This window comes from Periplaneta americana, chromosome 6 (genome assembly GCF_040183065.1).
Source record: "Periplaneta americana isolate PAMFEO1 chromosome 6, P.americana_PAMFEO1_priV1, whole genome shotgun sequence".
Taxonomy (NCBI): domain Eukaryota; kingdom Metazoa; phylum Arthropoda; class Insecta; order Blattodea; family Blattidae; genus Periplaneta; species Periplaneta americana.
In genome coordinates, this window is record NC_091122.1 from 181,420,405 (window position 1) to 181,441,551 (window position 21,147).

At 34.0% G+C, this 21,147-nt stretch overlaps 2 protein-coding genes across 3 annotated transcripts in view; one reads left to right on the forward strand and one right to left on the reverse strand.

The window, feature by feature from the left end:
• LOC138702103 (lactosylceramide 4-alpha-galactosyltransferase-like) overlaps positions 1–21,147 on the forward strand; it is a 209,972-nt gene that overhangs the window by 57,722 nt on the left and 131,103 nt on the right. The gene's annotated exons all lie outside the window — the stretch shown is intronic.
• LOC138702096 (lactosylceramide 4-alpha-galactosyltransferase-like) lies at positions 1,009–20,813 on the reverse strand. Its single transcript, XM_069829656.1, has 4 exons — positions 20,653–20,813; positions 14,021–14,699; positions 10,435–10,648; positions 1,009–3,951 (listed from the first exon to the last, which is right to left on the reverse strand). Exons 1-4 carry the CDS (start codon positions 20,663–20,665, stop codon positions 3,679–3,681), a joined length of 1,179 nt encoding a protein of 392 aa, XP_069685757.1. The 5' UTR covers positions 20,666–20,813; the 3' UTR covers positions 1,009–3,678.

Here is a 21,147-nt window from a genome sequence, read left to right on the forward strand (position 1 = left end):
CGAGGGTGAAGGTGTCGTTAGTGGGCGTGAAACAAAACGATGGCCCCAGCACTTCAGTAATGCAGAAAGAGACGTTAAAGATTTAGAACGTACTGGAAGATCTAAATTATGTAATATTGAGAACGCATGTGGTTTTGGAAGAAAATCCATAAGTAATCGTATGTTATCAGAAGAACTAAGTGCTTCAAAAGGTACAATATATCACCACATTAAGGTGTTTAGAAAGTCAAACATAAGTTGGAGATCTGTATCTCATGAATTGATACTTGAACAGGCTTGAGTTACACACAGATTGAATATTTCTCTTCAGATTATCGCTAATCACATGGATGATAGATTTATCAGGAGAATTTTCAGAAGTTGAGATACAGCTTAACTGACAGCACAGTATTAGGCGGAGGTGGGGGGAACAGATGAGGGTTTGTTTACTTTTTCCATCTATGGATCTACTCGTATCTCTTTAATGCGCTGTCTGTCTACGACAGGTTGGAAGTTTCGTACGTGCTAGCACTGAAGCTAAGACAGTTTGACAACGTGAAGTCACTGCGATGTCTGTAACAATTCAATTGGAACAAATTTTAAAATATAAGTTATGAAATTTCTTCTACAAGGAAAAACCTTACAAGTAGAAATAGATATAATTTATTTGAAACGACAAAAGACGTCACAATTGCTGGAAAAAATAGAGAATTGTGGACTAAAGATTTATAAGTCGATATGATTTTGAAGTATCGGTATCTATATTAAAAATTATAACATATAAATCCAAATTAGAAATAGATATTTAGAATACTTTATTTAAATTAGCATAAGCATGTTGTATTTAACATAATGTCTATTTTAACTTCTTGGTTTTACTGTGAACAGCACGCTTATCTGCGTAGACCATGTTGATTTTATTTGTAAATTGTGAAGAGTAATATTTCTTCTGCGAAATTTGAAAATGTATGTTCCGAAGAATTATATTAGAGTTGTCTATTTTTTTACGGACTACTTTTATGGGGTAATAGTACTTATATTAATAAGGTTCTTATGTTACAAAAAAGAGCTATTAGAATTACAACAAATTCATCAATGAAGTCACACTGCAGACCGTTATTTGTGAATGAAAAAATAATGAATGTAACATCACTGTATATTTATCAAGCCCTAAATTTTGTCAAAGATAATTGACAAATGTTGACACATAGGAATGATGTTCACCTATTCAATACCAGAAACCGTGGCCTTTCTGATATACCTAAGTGTAGGCTAACCGAAACAATGAATAATTATTTTATTATGTCTTTAAAAATTGCAAATAAATTTTCGACACATGTTTTCAATCTGGAAAGGAAGTCTTTTAACTGATTTGTCTCTGGTTGGTTAATTAACAAACCCTTTTATGATATTAATGAGTTTTTTTTATGTTAATGTTGTTTCTGATAAATTTTATTTTTTTATGTCTCTGTTGTTTATGTTATATATATTACTTGGCTTCGCCAATTGCACAAATTTGTATTCACTGACTGTACGATACTCAATATACTCAATATAAAGAAATTTGTTCATTTTTGAGGCGAAGTGGCTGCTATAGAGGACAGAAAATGTTTCTGGCTTTTTGTGTGCTTGATTTTCATGGGGACCAGTAGGTTATTAATGTGTAACGGCATTACCGAACAAATTTTGGTGCAGATCCACCCAATGGTCTACAATGCGTAAATGCTACACTGATTTTAAGGCAAGATTCTTTGCAAGCGGTTACGATTTCATCCGTACCGACTACAGTTGCTGCAAGCCATAAAACCAGAGGACAAAGTGCTACAAAGAAATTTCTGCATAATTATGCAGACTTTAATTGAAAACGATGATTAATTTATTCGTTCCGTGGTGTTTTCTGACGAAGACACTTTCCATCTTTCTGGTAAAGTGAGCAGACATAACCTCAGAATCTGGGGGTCAGAAAATCCGCGTACCTACGTGGAACTTGACTATAGGCTTGATGTGTGCCGTGTTACCAAGGGGGGAAACATTGAACATCTTTAAGGTGAGGAACTAAACTTTTTAGGTTTCTCTTTCCATTGGTACTATTTTCATGCACCTCATATTAATAAATTACATGTGTTCAAAACCGGAAAGGTCTTTTGTAGGAGCCCATACTTGTGTAGAAACATGAATTTAACACTTTCTCCAGGTATTAGAAGAATCCGTCTGAAATTACTGATTTTATTAGCGTATATTATGTTTTATACACCCAAGAGACGATAATACAATGTATTCTGACGTACATAATATTTACGTTTGTCCTTCAGGCGGACGTTTTTATTGTTTTCATTGTTGGGTCTGTATTGCAAAAGCCCCATATAACTTACATAATGTGTATATGAGTGGAGAGGCCTACTTTGTCAGCTGCTTTGTAAATACTGTATTATTCTGTGTGTACGTAACTTCAGACAAAATGTGCCTCAACTTCGAAGTCTAGTGATGAAAAATGAGTACCCTATATTATTGCAACTGTGACATTTGAGAACAGTGGCTCGATGCCAAAGTATTGTTATGTGTCTGGTGGACTTTTGGAGGTGTGTTTCGTTGGGAGTTTCTTCCAAATGGACGTGCAGTCGATGAGAATTTTTATTTTAAACAACTAAAGCAAGTTCATGAATTTTTCAGAGACAGGTACTCCGCAAGATTTAATCGAAAGGGAATTCTCTTGTAACAGGACAACGTCAGACCTCTCACCGTTCGAAAATCGATGAAAAAAATCCAGGAATTGAGAGGAATCGAACTGCCACCACATGCAGCATATAGCCCTAATCTTGCGCCTTCAAATGACCATCTGTTTCGATGCATGCCTACTTCCTGTGTGGAAGGAATATCTAAAACTTGGAAGTCGTTGAAATGAGTAACACAGAATTCTTCGCATCAAAATCCAGAAACTGGTACCGTCGCGGATAAACCTCGCTGAAAGGTGGCTAAAGAATAAATCTAATGATTTATTTTGTAGATTAGATTAATTTGTCACAACACACTCCGAGTAAATTTTACTCCAAACCCGACATTACTTGTGAGACATGCCGAAGGTGATGATGACATTGATAAGGGTTAGGAGAGAGGAGTTATCCTATCAATCAGCGTATTCCGAATCTCACCGGTCCGGTGGCATCAGTGACGTCACGTTGCAGCGAAATAAGGAACAAAACTGCTGGAAGGATTGATGGCTGTCATGGCGACTGTACAAGTTGTTGTCTGTGCTACGCTAGCAAAATTTTGCGAAGTTTTCGTACTCCCATCTCGTTCAAAGAAAAGTTAGTATAAACAATTTATTTCTTGAACCGGTGGTAATAACTGGTCCGTTGACATGTTCGCTCATAAGCCATTAACATATTGTTTTTACGTTGTGCTCATTACAAACAATACAGGAGAACACACCGCCATGACACAACAGTGCACGATGTCATTCGTCTGCTAATTCCCGCCCTACACAAGAACCAATGAGATTCACTGATGGCGGCTGATGGAGACTGCCACCACCTCTGCAAGTTGATGACACCGGTGGAGCATCAATGACGTCATCGGTGGAATTCGGAACACCGTGATGCCATCGGATTGCTCACCGGTGAGATTCGGAATACGCTCTTTGCCACTTGTCAATGTATCTCTAAGAACTACATATGACGTCACGTCACTGACGCACTGGTGTCACATTATGCCTCCTTCAACTCTCTCAAAGAGTCGTGGACACGACCTCAGTGCCATGATGCTGAAAGCCTGGTTCGACCCCAGTCTTACGGTTGCGCCTTTGCTCAGTTTGTTCCAGAAATGAGCCCCATGGCTGTCTTTAATAGCCTGGATTACTTTGTAGCTCTCTGACTCGTCGAAGAACCTCCTCCAGGCAGGATATGACACTGCGTAGAACTCTTCGGGATGTAGGAAATTGAATCCTTTGCATCTTTTTACGTATAAATCTAAAATCTGGAACAGAAGAATATGTATTATAATAAATTAAAGCCATAGTTTTATGTTTCACTAGCCGTACCCATGCGCTCCGCTGCACCCGTTAGAAATAAATATAAAGTAATTATATAATTAAAATAGGACATTTGATCCAGGGAACATTCGTGTTTGATAGAAGGATAAATCGTTTAATATGTTACTTAATTGAAATTGTATTTAAAATATTAAAATGCGATCATTTTGATTCAGAGACCACTCATTTCGTGCAATGACAATTCCTTTAACATGTTTCTTTATTGTTATTACTAATTATTTTTGGAAAAGCGAAAATTAACAGAAAAATTTTGGCTACAAATTTATTATTATGTTTATATTATATTATATTATATTATATTATATTATATTATATTATATTATATTATATTATATTATATTATATTATATTATGTAAAAAGTGTGTTGATAACGAATGTACTCGAATTAGAAAGTTTTTAATTTGTTGTGGGAGCTCTTGAATCTCAGGAGGAACAGCTTTTACAACAGCGCAACATAATCTGTTTGGCTTATTACCCAATGTTTTTGCATTGCATTTATTGCATATGTATTTTATGCATTTTAACACGATTCAATTGAGCATAGTTAAAATTTGAATTATACAATAATGGATTTCTAAGCTAACGTACTATTACTGCATACTAAATCAATACACTCTCGTTGTTCGTTAATTCTCTGAGATAAAAATGAATATGTTCATAAATATTATTTTCAGAAATACAGCAAATGAATATACAGAATAACGTATCAAGTTTTCTGTGCATAAGAAGCTATTTTAATCTTACCTGTCCTCAATTCACTCACAAGTTACTCTAATAACATTATAGCATTATGTCCATCTAGAGAAACTACACTTTCCAATGATGAAATAATAATTAATTATACAAATCGGTTAATTTAGCTTCTGATATTACTTCATACAAACACAGAAACATTGTCTGTAGGCTATGTTTCATAGCTTTCGATTGTTGTGTCCAAGGCCTCTTATAGTCGAAGTCATTTGTTTTTTATTTGAATAACCGCCTTAGATGGCAGTTATTTTAATTTTAAAACTCATTTATCTTATTTAATATCAGTCCTATCAAAATTTTTCAAAGAATAAAACTTATCGGAAATGATTTTTAAAGAAACTTTTGTTATGTAACATTTTTCACAAAAATCAATAATAAGCGAGATATTTCCATTTATTTAATTCAGACCCCCTTATAACCTCCCTTTTAAATAATGTATTTTGAATGACATATAGCCTAAAATGTAAGTTACAACGAACTTAATTTATATTCCAATTTTCATCGAAATCGGTTCAGCCATTATCGCGTGAAAAGGTAACAAACATACAGACAGACAGACAAACAAAAATGTCAAAAAAGCGATTTTCGGTTTCAGGGTGGTTAATTATATATGTTAGGACCAATTATTTTTGGAAAATCGAAAATTACCAGAAAAATTTCGGCTACAGATTTATTATTAAGTCCACACCTGTGGAGTAACGGTCAGCGCGTCTGGCTGCGAAACAGGTGGCCCAGGTTCGATTCCCGGTCGGGGCAAGTTACCTGGTTGAGGTTTTTTCCGGGGTTTTCCCTCAACCCAATACGAGCAAATGCTGGGTAACTTTCGGTGCTGGACCCCGGACTCATTTCACCGGCATTATCACCTTCATATCATTCAGACGCTAAATAACCAAGACGTTGATACAGCGTCGTAAAATAACCCAATAAAATAACAAAATTTATTATTAGTATAGATGTCAAATAGTCCACTACACATCCAACACAACCAAGCGTTCCAGATTGTTCCATCCAAACCCCTTCGCCGCTGCTCGGTGGGTACAACGCAGTTTGCTAGCCAATGGGTTAAGATTACACGTAACATGAAGTACAGTGATTCTTAAAATAGTGATGGGCGATAGTACTATCGATACTACGACTTTGACTATCGATAATCAAATTGTTTCCAATAGTATTGATAGTCCTGGCGACTATCGATAGTATCGAAAAATGGAACGATCATTCGTAATATTGTGAGGGTTTCAAACTGGAGCTGATTCTTTTTCAGCGATTCAATCAGACATTACGAATCATTTGTAATGATTCATTCATGGTTTGTTCAGAACTAATCCCAGTCTATGATCCCAGGTATTCTTTTTAGTCGTAAACGAACGACTCATACGATTCTTCACTTTTTTTTATATTAACAGGAACCTGTATGGTACATAAGTGTCAGCCTTAATAGCAATATACGTTACAACTACGTTTCGCTTTTTCAACCTTTTCCTCGAACATGAAAACAAACATACCGCTCGTGTATCGTACATTATTTTGTGCGAAGATCGTTTATTACATACCTGAAAGACGAATTTCTAATTAGTTGCAATGAAATCTGCATGTTGGTTTCTGTTTAATGACGGCAACTTCGGAAAACCAAAATATCTTTCTTCAACATTGTTGCTGTAAAATGTTTTCTGTGTTTACTATACTCCAGCAGGCCGTGATATACATCTGTCTTTTTTTTTCCCCTAGTCTATAAATGCGAACTTAAAACAAACGGTAAGGTTACGTAATGATTTATTTTTCATTTTAATATTTTAACAATATTATTTATATAACATATTGCAGTAATAACATCGGCATCTGGAATCTTGTTGATTTTTTCACGGCTTCCTTAATGTTACTTGTATCAGGAATGCAATCAGTTTCGTGGAGTAGTAGAGTTTACTTAATTTTTGCAAATATTTAAAAACAATAATTAACATTGCAATTTAGGCGAAATTGCAGTGGTAAGTTTCCAATTTATAATTATTACTATGTTAAACGTCTCTAAAAATAATATGTTAAAAGCCTAAAGCAGTAAAATGAATGTCGCGCTTAAGCGGTAAGAAGAGGGAAATTGTTATGTGTGTTACGTTGGGAATACTGAATGTGGTATTTCACACTTACCGCGTATTGGTTGTGTGCGGAAAACAAGCAAATACGCACGATCTCGCGCAAAAGGCTTTTACTTTAACAGAGATGGTTAACAAACAGGAACATTCATATTTTTAGTTGAGGTGACCGATCTTGACAGTAGGTGTTATTTTACACTCTTGTTGCCAGGACTCTTATCAGAGGATTGGGGTGGTACAGCAAGTCCTTATGAAAGTTTTCTGTAAATTTCTGTATAATGTCGTAGAATGATTCTATTTCAAGCATGTCTTGCAGTTGTTTATTGGTGATTCTATAGTCTGCACCAGTGATAGTTAGGGATACTTTTCTCTGTATAGCATGAAGACGTCTGATAATTTGGAATTTTGCATTGCTCCAGATTTCGCAGCCATAGGTCATTTGAGATCTTATAACAGAAGTGTAAAGGATTTTTTTCAAGGGAAGTCTGATGTAAGATGACTTCAACAATGAATATAGATGAATGAATCTGGCTAATGCTTTGTTACGAGCTGCTTCAACATGATGATGAAATCGAAGTTGTTTATCAAGTGTGATGCCAAGGTATTTTACAGATTGTAAGATAGCAGATATCTTCGGAGAAGAGATTGAGGTGATCTGGTATTTTTGGCTTTCTTCTGGTAAAAATGATGGGTTGAGTTTTACTTATATTGACTTTTATTCTCCAATTACTTAGCCACATTTCCAATATTTTGAGAATCATGGATAGAATAAAATCGTTCTACATATCTCGCATAGATGGCAGAGTAGGTCCGGGAAGGATACAGTCTCTTGATAATGAGAGTTGAGACATTGGATTGTGTCTTTCTGAGTGGCTGGAACCAGTTTTCATGACCACCATTGATCTACAAAATTATAGAAGATAGTTATCCTCAATCATAATTTATAAACTCAACCTTATTATCCAGTACAATTTTTACATTAAATCCCTATTTAACTACTAAGCAAATTTCAGGCATACACTCATTTTTCATATTAAACTATGCAAATCCAGTATTTTGTTTCCACTTATCCGTTTCTTTTATCTTACACCATTCACCCACAACTAAGTAATTTGGTCAGAAAGTATCTGTATTCACTGGGATCTTCATTTTCCTCGGAAAGACTGTTATCCAAAACCGAAAACTTAATCAATGAAAGTCGAAACCGTCTGCATCCTAACAAAGTGAAAATGCTTATTTTAATGGGAAACTTAGACTATCCTTGGAGCAATGGTCACATGTTAAAAAAAAAAAAACATTATATTGATGGCTAATGTTGGGACTTTAAGTACAGATTATGATAATGTGTGTTACTAGTATGTAATTCAGATTCAATTCAGTATATATTATTAAATTAATAGTTTAGTACTTGTGTAGACATAAATTCAGATATATATTCAGTTTATAACCAATTAAAAAAAAAGTTTGCAATGACTATCGATAGTATCGATTATAACTGTCGATAGTAGGAACATCAGTCGATAGTACTATCGATACTATCGTAAGTGACTATCGCCCATCTCTATCTTAAAAGCAATACAGTGAAATTGCATTAAACAGCCAACAGTGCATATAATACTGTGGAATCCCGGCCACCAAGTCACTCAATTGACTGCGCTTCTTATATAATGGTAGTTGACTTATGTCAACATACATGTCGAACTTGAAGTCAGGCCACAAAGAGAAAAACACTAGAGGAGAGGGAATCGATCCGGTGCTGTGGATTGAACTTCGGCGTAGCTCAGCGGTTAGAACACTTGGTACGTAGAATCAAGGACTCGGGTTCGATCCCTGGCGCCAGAGCGAGTTTTTCTCCTCTAATAACCATTGTTACCCTTATTACGCTTATCCATAGCCGAAAACATCTTGAGACAAAATGTCCTGCGATCCAGTATAAAATTCTAAGGTAAAAAAATGAAAGGATTGTAGCTCTGCATCAATGGAAATGTATTATAGATACCTATTCTTTCTTTCCTCTTATTTCTGTAACTACTACAGGTACTTGCTTCCTTGTTTAACAGTTTTATTTCTTCTGAAATTGTGTAAAGCCAAGATCGTCTTCAATACTCGGACCATAACATAGAAACAAACCATTTCCACTCAAAAATGAACAAAATTGCTATTACGCAGCAGTCTTACCAAATGTGATGTTACTTACTTACAAATGGCTTTTAAGGAACCCGAAGGTTCATTGCCGCCCTAACATAAGCCCGTCATCGGTCCCTATCCTGTGCAAGATTAATCCAGTCTTTATCATCATACCCCACCTCCCTCAAATCCATTTTAATATTATCCTCCCATCTACGTCTCGGCCTCCCTAAAGGTCTTTTTCCCTCCGTTCTCCCAGCTAACACTCTATATGCATTTCTGGATTCGCCCATACGTGCTACATGCCCTGCCCATCTCAAACGTCTGGATTTTAAGTTCCTAATTATGTCAGGTGAAGAATACAATGCGTGCAGTTCTGTGTTGTGTAACTTTCTTCATTCTCCTGTAACTTCATCCCGCTTAGTCCCAAATATTTTCCTAAGCACCTTATTCTCAAACACCCTTAACCTATGTTCCTCTCTCAGAGTGAGAGTCCAAGTTTCACAACCATACAGAACAACCGGTAATATAACTGTTTTATAAATTCTAACTTTCAGATTTTTTGACAGGAGACTGGATGATAAGAGCTTCTCAACCGAATAATAACACGCATTTCCCATATTTATTCTGCGTTTAATTTCCTCCCGAGTGTCATTTATATTTGTTACTGTTTCTCCAAGATATTTGAATTTTTCCACCTCTTCGAAGGATAAATCTTCAATTTTTATATTTCGATTTCGTACAATATTCTGGTCACGAGACATAATCATATACTTTGTCTTTTCGGGATTTACTTCCAAACCGATCGCTTTACTTGCTTCAAGTAAAATTTCCGTGTTTTCCCTAACCGTTTGTGTATTTTCTCCTAACATATTCACTTCATCCGCATAGACAAGAAGCTGATGTAACCCGTTCAATTCCAAACCCTGCCTGTTATCCTGAACTTTCCTAATGGCATATTCTAGAGCGAAGTTAAAAAGTAAAGGTGATAGTGCATCTCCCTGCTTTAGCCCGCAGTGAATTGGAAAAGGATCAGATAGAAACTGACCTATACGGACTCTGCTGTATGTTTCACTGAGACATTTTAATTAATCGAACTAGTTTCTTAGGAATACCAAATTCAATAAGAATATCATATAATACTTCCCTCTTAACCGAGTCATATGCCTTTTTGAAATCTATGAATAACTGATGTACTGTACCCTTATACTCCCATGTACTAAAATAAAACTTTCTTAGTTTATCTTTCCATCTGTACGTAATTTTAATTATCTGAGCTTGATTAAACATAAGTTGCACGTGACCGAAAGCGGAAAGCTCATTTGTGGGAATGCTGTATTAAGTGTGCATGATGGTATGTGTTCTCAATCTCTTAGCTTGATAGTCAAAATATGTCCCTGCCTCTAAGTTATAGAAATATCTTATGCAAGGACCTGTACCTCATGTACACCGCAGAACTCCAACATGACTCTGCCGATGAGGCTAGCACCGTTCTGAGTCCAAAGGTCACCCCGGAAGTTGTCCCTCAGATCCAATAATAACTTGGTGGTCAGTTCATGTCCTACTCCTTCGTGAGCGAAGTTCATCACACCGTTGGCCAAAAACTGTGAGCTTTGCATTCCAATGTAGTTGGAACCCAGATCCGCGAACGATCTGCAGGCAAAAACAATAATTCGAGTAAAGTATTCTGCGCGTGGTTGGCCGGTAGTAATCCAGGAGTCGGCAAAAGCTTCCAAAATTTGGTTACTGTTTTGAGACAAGTCAATTAGAGAAATGTTCAAATCAAAAATTCTACAGAATTTGTAAACATTTCTGCATGCATACTTTCTATAACATAACATAACATAACATAACATAACATAACATAACATAACATAACATAACATAACATAACATAACATAACATAACATAACATAACATAACATAACATAACACAGGGACATCATTTTATTTTTACTAACATTTTTAATATTAACCTGGCTATACCTTTAGAGAACCGGAAACACCGTTCGCTACCCCCTTCCACAACTGGAGTTCGATGATACTGGAGTAAAACACAAATCACTTTACTAGGTACAGGAGGGAAGAAAAGTAGTTCATCCATTTACGTAAACTAGGAAATATCGCGATTTTGAGTTTGATCATCTTCATTAGGTTTTTGTTTAATCAAAATGCAGTACTGTATTAACAGTAAGTGTTTTTACTCACGAAGTGAGTTATCCATGCGAACGTATTCATTATGCAGTGTATATTATACTGTCTACAGCACATTAGCGTACAATATAGAGAATGAAGTTAAAATGAAAAACAATCATAATATGAATATTTAAACATATTTTGGAAAATGGTGGCCGTTCATCTCGATACAGGCTTCAGTTCTTTTGTGCATATTATTGCACTATAGACTATTTCATCTAATTCCAATTGCCAGTTTCGTCCTTCGTACTAGTAACTCATATTGAAATAATTCTGTACCTACTCTACGTACTGTAAATTCAATCTTCACTTCTGCCCGACCCGCACAGATAAAATTACTCAGACATGCTATCTACTGTCCGTCCAAGTGGTTATGCCGCAGGATCGTAGAAAGGGGGGAAATCACGTGACAGTTAATTACTTAACGAGGCCCTTTTATTTAAGTTAGGACCTATTTTAAACAGTTGTATCATATTACATAAACGTCCAATTCGTAACAGAAATTGTTTTCAGAAAAGAGCTAAGACAGCCAAGCTTTTACAGAGGGGTGTGCAGAAGCAGGTAGGGAAAATCGGGATGCAACGTAGGCAAACGGACAGTACCTGTGCGAAAATATGATTCAATATTGAAAGCTCTTTCGTCACTGGAAAACGCGAACATATTTCTGGAACGTACTATACTAACTCAGTGCTGTTTACTATACGCGGCCTTGATTCTGTGTGGAGAACAGTTGGAACTTCATTAGTAGAAGGGGTGGGAGTGAAGTACATTAAAAAACTCAGGTACAATAAAAATTGAAGTAAAAATAAAATGATGTCCCTGTATAACATAACATGATACATTAAGTTCTTGAAGGATATCTTCATTTTTCTTTCGACCCCATTTAGGCCCAATTGTATAAAACTCCCTGACTAAAGATCGACTTTGATCGAAGATCGAAAAGTGAACCGAGTTCAGACACTTCTTCTACTGTATAAAACTTTTCTGCGATCAAATTACCTTGGTTCAAATGCAATCTAAGTTCACGTGAAAAGGATTTGGCAACATCGCATAAACATGTGAAGTACGTGATGCGCGGACCATGTTATACAGGTTTGTTCAGTGTTGCCAATCAAGCGACTTTAACTCTTTTTCAACAACAATTTCTTTTAACTTTTATATTGCTTAAATAGGGATTTAGTGACCTTTTTAGCACCCCATAGTGACAAAATTTAATCTTTCTTTGTTGATAATGAGAAATCTAGCGACTTTACAACTACTTTTTGGCGATTTTCCGCACACTCTGTTGGAGACACTGGTTTTTTGTGCAATGTAAATAATGGCGGACAATAAGAAGAGTTGTTATCATGTTATGGTGTTTGATACTGCTAAACATAATAAAGCTTTATAAAACGACAATTTTCGTTTAGTAATACAGTTAATTGAACATTTATGAATGTACCTATCATATCCATAAATAATTAATGGTAGTTATAAACATAATATAATTATAGGTTATGTTATTTGATACTGCTGAACACGATAGAGCCTTATAAAATATAAGAATGTTTGTATATTAAGGCAAGAACTTGAAAAAGAAAACATAAATGTATCTACCATCTGCCACTCGCATATTTCAAACATAAAAGAAATAACTGAACTTGGATCATGTAACTTAATCGAAGAAATTTCTTCAGTCAAAGTTGAGTTTAGTTTAAGACAATTAATCTGAAATTAGACTTTATACAACACAAAATGCCAAGTTCAGCTAGAATGAGGATCAATTTAACCTCTGATCTAAGATTAAATGGTTTATACAATCGGCCCTTAGTGTAGCCAGCTGTTCGGCGCATGAATCCCATCTCGCAAGCTGTTAGTCTGCTTTCATCTTTTGTCCTTATAGTCCACGCTTCACTCCCATAACATAGGACTGGTCGAGCTATTATTTGATAAAGACGAGTACGAGTTGATTTTTGTACTAGTGAAGATTTTAAAACTCTATTAATGATGCCCATTGATTTGTTGAATTTTACAATTTTCTCTGATAAATCCAAATTTTCAACAAGAGAAAGTTTATATCCTAAATAATTAAACTCATTAACTCTTTCCAAAATTGTGTTATTTAAACACATTTTGCTTGGTATTGGGTATTTACCACGAAAGGCCATTATTTTTGTTTTGTTAATGGATATATCCTTTGAATATTTTTGAGCTATTAAATTTAATTTATGTACTGACCATTGCAAATCATCTTCAGATGTTTCCAGTAAAACAAGATCATCTGCAAACGTTACTACATCTAATTTTAAATTCCTGTTAATAGTGATATATCCGTGTTTTGTTTCTCTAAAATCTTTCACAATGGCATTCATATAAACGTTAAAAAGCAAAGGAGAGAAGCCACAGCCTTGTCTGATTCCTGAGATTATTTCCGTCCAATGGGTTATTTTGTCTTTTATTTTTACTGCAATAAGGTTTGATTTATAAAGGTTATAAATATTATATATGATCTGCTTTGGAATCTGATCCTTTGTCAAAATTTCGAATAACAAACTTCTGTTCACTTTATCAAATGCTTTTATAAAATCAATAAATGGCAAATGTATTTCTATATTAAATTCTTGATGCTTCTCAATCAAAATTTGCATTGTAAAATATCCATCGCAGCATGATCTAGAGATCGTAAACAATAATTATTCTTATTTCTGACAGTTGACTAAACAACAACCGTACAGAAAACGGAATACTATAGGCTACTAGAAAATGGGAATTTCTTATGTTAGATACAATTAAGTTTATTGTAAATTATACTTTAAGGAACAAAATAAAAGAAATTCTTCGATACTTACTTGAGCACTATGACGTCCAGGTCCATATACGTGCCTCCATATTTCCACAGCGTCAGTAATCGCAACACGTCACTGGCATGCTCATTTGGCCAATAAGAAGAGCGAATCGCCGCCCTGAAGTTCCAGCCCTTGAGTGGACTTCTCAACAGTTGGTCTGTCACATTGAGCCTCCACAGCTTCACGTTTGGGTATATCAAAAGTGCTTTCACAAACTCTTTAGACTTTTCTAGTCCACCAATAATAGGACAAGAGTACATCAGGTACACTTTGTAGTCGGGATTCATCCTAGCAGCTGACTCCAACGAGCACACCTGTCTCGGATGGAGCAGTAGTCCTTTATAGTTGTAATATTTTCGATTCAGAAGGCAGCGTGTCTCCAAGCAGATGATGTGCTTGTCTCCTATCCTGGGTTCCTCAAAAGTATCTGTTTCATTTGTATCAGTTTCAATGTTAAATTCTGTCTGTGCATTCTGTATTTCAATGCCACTGTCCAGTAATTTATATGCTTCGGATGGAAGGTTCTCTGGTTCTGTTACAAACAGTTTCTGGGGTTCTGTTAGGCTTCTTCTGTCAATGAATGCACGAATACTTTCAAAGTCTACCTCGTTAAAATACACAACGAAGACTATCAGAGCACAAGCTACGAATGCATAGAAGAATTTTGTGGTCCTTCCTGCAACTGAAAGAAAAACTTGCATTTTTCTCTCTGCTCTTCGTACGACTCGAGATTTAGTCACATGTCCGAACCTCACAAGTGACACCAATAAGACATCACTGATGAGGCAACTAGGCTAGGAGATAATGGGATAGGTTTGCCAGTTCTTTCTCCCTCCTATTCATACATCAATGACTAGTAAGATATTACACTACTCAGACTTCAGATGTATACAAACAGTTTTTAAGCTTTCTCCCTCTTTTGCCTCATGAGTGATGCCTTTTTGGTGTCACTTTATGAGGTTCCAACCTGTCTTCGTACAGTTGTCTGAACAACAGAGTGTATGTAATGTCCTCTACCACCTATTAAATAGAAATTAATTACTAAGCACGTCAACACTAGCACACCGGCCATAATATTCATCATCTTGAATGAAAAGTAATTGTAACTGACATATTTAAAATGTAATTAGGTTACAAGCAGGTCTAGAACTGAGGGAGAATAACAAAGAAAGTTAATGTGTTGCAGGAACATCTTGTCAAACAGGTATACGATAGTAAATAGCACAAAGCCAACCCCTCTTGTTACTGTTTGGCAAGGTTCGCCGTAACGTTAAGGAACAGGAGGACTGAATTTTTAAAATTTTTAACAATTCTGATCCTATATATGAAATATGGAAAGCCTGAAATCCTCTAAGGGCAACGGCTCCTACAGTCCGTAGGGTAAGCTGAAGTAGTGAAGGGAGCCAACCCAAGAGAGCTTACACTGTACACTTGCAATCTAAACACACAAAAAACGATATAAACTAAACACAAAAAACTATACAGACTAAACACATAAATTATACAAACTAAACATAAACTATCCGAACTAAACACACATACCTATACAAACTAAACACACAAATTATACCAACATAACACACAAACTATCCAAACTAAACACACAAAACTATACAAACTAAACACAAAAAACTATACAGACTAAACACACAAATTATACAAACTAAACATAAACTATCCGAACTAAACACACAAAACTATACAGACTAAACACACAAATTATACAAACTAAACATAAACTATCCGAACTAAACACACAAAACTATACAGACTAAACACACAAAACTATACAGACTAAACACACAAATTATACAAACTAAACATAAACTATCCGAACTAAACACACAAAACTATACAGACTAAACACACAAATTATACAATCTAAACATAAACTATCCGAACTAAACACACAAAACTATACAGACTAAATACACAAATTATACAAACTAAACATAAACTATCCGAACTAAACACACAAAACTATACAGACTAAACACACAATTTATACAATCTAAACATAAACTATCCGAACTAAACACACAAAACTATACAGACTAAACACACAAATTATACAAACTAAACATAAACTATCCGAACTAAACACACAAAACTATACAGACTAAACACACAAATTATACAATCTAAACATAAACTATCCGAACTAAACACACAAAACTATACAGACTAAACACACAAATTATACAAACTAAACATAAACTATCCGAACTAAACACACAAAACTATACAGACTAAACACACAAATTATACAATCTAAACATAAACTATCCGAACTAAACACACAAAACTATACAGACTAAGCACACAAATTATACAAACTAAACATAAACTATCCGAACTAAACACACAAAACTATACAGACTAAACACACAAATTATACAAACTAAACATAAACTATCCGAACTAAACACACAAAACTATACAGACTAAACACACAATTTATACAAACTAAACATAAACTATCCGAACTAAACACACAAAACTATACAGACTAAACACACAAATTATACAAACTAAACATAAACTATCCGAACTAAACACACAAAACTATACAGACTAAACACACAATTTATACAAACTAAACATAAACTATCCGAACTAAACACACAAAACTATACAGACTAAACACACAAATTATACAAACTAAACATAAACTCTCCGAACTAAACACACAAAACTATACAGACTAAACACACAAATTGTACAAACTAAACATAAACTATCCGAACTAAACTCACAAAACTATACAGACTAAACACACAAATTATACAAACTAAACATAAACTATCCGAACTAAACACACAAAACTATACAGACTAAACACACAAATTATACAAACTAAACATAAACTATCCGAACTAAACACACAAAACTATACAGACTAAACACACAAATTATACAAACTAAACATAAACTATCCGAACTAAACACACAAAACTATACAGACTAAACACAATTTATACAAACTAAACATAAACTATCCGAACTAAACACACAAAACTATACAGACTAAACACAAATTATACAAACTAAACATAAACTATCCGAACTAAACACACAAAACTATACAGACTAAACACACAAATTATACAAACTAAACATAAACTATCCGAACTAAACACACAAAACTATACAGACTAAACACACAATTTATACAAACTAAACATAAACTATCCGAACTAAACACACAAAACTATACAGACTAAACACACAAATTATACAAACTAAACATAAACTCTCCGAACTAAACACACAAAACTATACAGACTAAACACACAAATTGTACAAACTAAACATAAACTATCCGAACTAAACACACAAAACTATACAGACTAAACACACAAATTATACAAACTAAACATAAACTATCCGAACTAAACACACAAAACTATACAGACTAAACACACAAATTATACAAACTAAACATAAACTATCCGAACTAAACACACAAAACTATACAGACTAAACACAAATTATACAAACTAAACATAAACTATCCGAACTAAACACACAAAACTATACAGACTAAACACACAAATTATACAAACTAAACATAAACTATCCGAACTAAACACACAAAACTATACAGACTAAACACATAAATTGTACAAACTAAACATAAGCTATCCGAACTAAACACACAAAACTATACATACTAAACACACAAATTGTACAAACTAAACATAAACTATCCGAACTAAACACACAAAACTATACAGACTAAACACACACATTATACAAACTGAACAAACTATCCGAACTAAACACACAAAACTATACAGATTAAACACACAATTTATACAAACTAAACATAAACTATCCGAACTAAACACACAAAACTATACAGACTAAACACACAAATTATACAAACTAAACATAAACTATCCGAACTAAACACACAAAACTATACAGACTAAACACACAAATTATACAAACTAAACATAAACTATCCGAACTAAACACACAAAACTATACAGACTAAACACACAAATTATACAAACTAAACATAAACTATCCGAACTAAACACACAAAACTATACAGACTGAACACACAAATTATACAAACTAAACATAAACTATCCGAACTAAACACACAAAACTATACAGACTGAACACACAAATTATACAATCTAAACATAAACTATCCGAACTAAACACACAAAACTATACAGACTAAACACATAAATTGTACAAACTAAACATAAACTATCCGAACTAAACACACAAAACTATACAGACTAAACACAAATTATACAAACTAAACATAAACTATCCGAACTAAACACACAAAACTATACAGACTAAACACACAAATTATACAAACTAAACATAAACTATCCGAACTAAACACACAAAACTATACAGACTAAACACATAAATTGTACAAACTAAACATAAACTATCCGAACTAAACACACAAAACTATACATACTAAACACACAAATTGTACAAACTAAACATAAACTATCCGAACTAAACACACAAAACTATACAGACTAAACACACACATTATACAAACTGAACAAACTATCCGAACTAAACACACAAAACTATACAGATTAAACACACAATTTATACAAACTAAACATAAACTATCCGAACTAAACACACAAAACTATACAGACTAAACACACAAATTATACAAACTAAACATAAACTATCCGAACTAAACACACAAAACTATACAGACTGAACACACAAATTGTACAAACTAAACATAAACTATCCGAACTAAACACACAAAACTATACAGACTGAACACACAAATTGTACAAACTAAACATAAACTATCCGAACTAAACACACAAAACTATACAGACTAAACACACAAATTATACAAACTAAACATATACTATCCGAACTAAACACACAAAACTATACAGACTAAACACACAAATTATACAAACTAAACATAAACTATCCGAACTAAACACACAAAACTATACACACTAAACACACAAATTGTACAAACTAAACATAAACTATCCGAACTAAACACACAAAACTATACAGACTAAACACACAAATTGTACAAACTAAACATAAACTATCCGAACTAAACACACAAAACTATACAGACTAAACACATAAATTATACAAACTAAACACACAAAACTATACAGACTAAACACATAAATTATACAAACTAAACATAAACTATCCGAACTAAACACACGAAACTATACATACTAAACACACAAATTATACAAACTAAACACAAACTATCCGAACTAAACACACAAAACTATACAGACTAAACACATAAATTATACAAACTAAACATAAACTATCCGAACTAAACACACAAAACTATACAGACTAAACAGGCAAATTATACAAACTAAACACAAACTATCCGAACTAAACACACAAAACTATACAGACTAAACACATAAATTATACAAACTAAACACACAAAACTATATAGAGACTAAACACATAAATTATACAAACTAAACATAAACTATCCGAACTAAACACACAAAACTATACAAACTAAACACAAATTATACCAGCACAACACACAAACTATCCAAACAAAACAGAAAAAACTATACAAACTAAACACATAATTTATACGAACTAAACATAAACTATCCAAACTAAACACAAAAAACTATACAAACTTAACACACAAATTGTACCAATATTTTAACTGTTTGTTAGATGCATCAAGAATAATATGTGTGCACGTTTTGAGTTTAATCGGACTACTAGTTTCGAAGTTAATTTTATTTCAATTACGTATACAAATTAGTGATTTTATTGATGATAAATATGTTCCATTCACATTACATTTAAATACAGCAAGTTGACTTTTTTCTCATAAGGACCCTGATCCATGGGCTATATTCTAACATTGAGGAATTGATGATGTCTATTCTAGTTTAGACACAATATTTGTTTTATCAGACATTTATTTATTCATTTTTTATTTACATAATAATATTTTTAATTCCTAATTTTGAAGACACTTAACATTTTCTACGTTATATGTCGGGTACTATATGCGAGGACACGTACGAATATTTTCATTGAATTTGGTAAAAACTGCTTTCGCATGGAGCATTTTTAACATCAAAAACGTAATTTCTAGAAAAAGGCAAATTTGTGAAAAGAGATACAAGACTGACATATGGAGCAGGTCTACATAAAAATTGTTTCATAGAGGAAAATACCTCTTTTACTATCAACTTCCTAAGTACCCAAGGAATACTTTCGTACTAGAAGCCGATAATGGATTTTTGACCATCTTTTGTAAAAACACATTTGTAGTGTCCCTTAAACACAACAGCGGGAATTTATCTTCTGTATAAAAACAGAGTATAGAATATTTAAACTAGAATTATTTCAGAAAATATTGAAAACAATTGATTTGCTTATTTACATTATTTATTCCAAATAATGTTATCTTTCATCAGCTAGCATTGCACAAATATGTTTTGAATCAGTCTACATACTGAGTTATCGTCATTTGTCTGTTTGCACATTGTTTGACTTAGTGTATGTAGTCCTCAATTATTTGCCTTAGTTACCATAGTTTTGTACATAGCTGCACATTACCTACTGCATTCAGCAACATGATGTTCCGGGGTTCTTTCTTAAACTGAATTTACCTGATAGTCCCATATCCTTGGATATTCTGCGCCTCTAATAATCGGAGGCGTTTCAGAGAAATGAACTGGACACTTCTCAACTTGTCATCCGTTGTTGTAAGTTTTAATTCTCAGCTTCGAAGCCTTTTGCAATTTTTCTGCGGAAGACATGAAGCAGCAAACACGCTGGCAACGCTCCAGCTGTTAACTGTAAGATTCATTAGATAAGTAACGCGTCGCCTTCGGTACTTACCGCAGTTTTGAGGTAGATAAGGGCTCCTTATCAGTAGGCCTCCAGGTCTGATGGAGTGGGAGTGTGGATCAATATGACGTAGGCCTACATCTTCAGTTTTCAATATTGCCACGTTTTTCGAAGAGTATGTCTAGCGCTAGTGTAATTTAAATCTAAACGGTTCTTGGTTCGATACCTGACAGAGGAAAATAGAAAAATCTCTTCTCTGAGTGTGTTCTTTTGTCTTGTGTTAGTTCCTTATAGTCTTAAGCTATGGTCCTGAG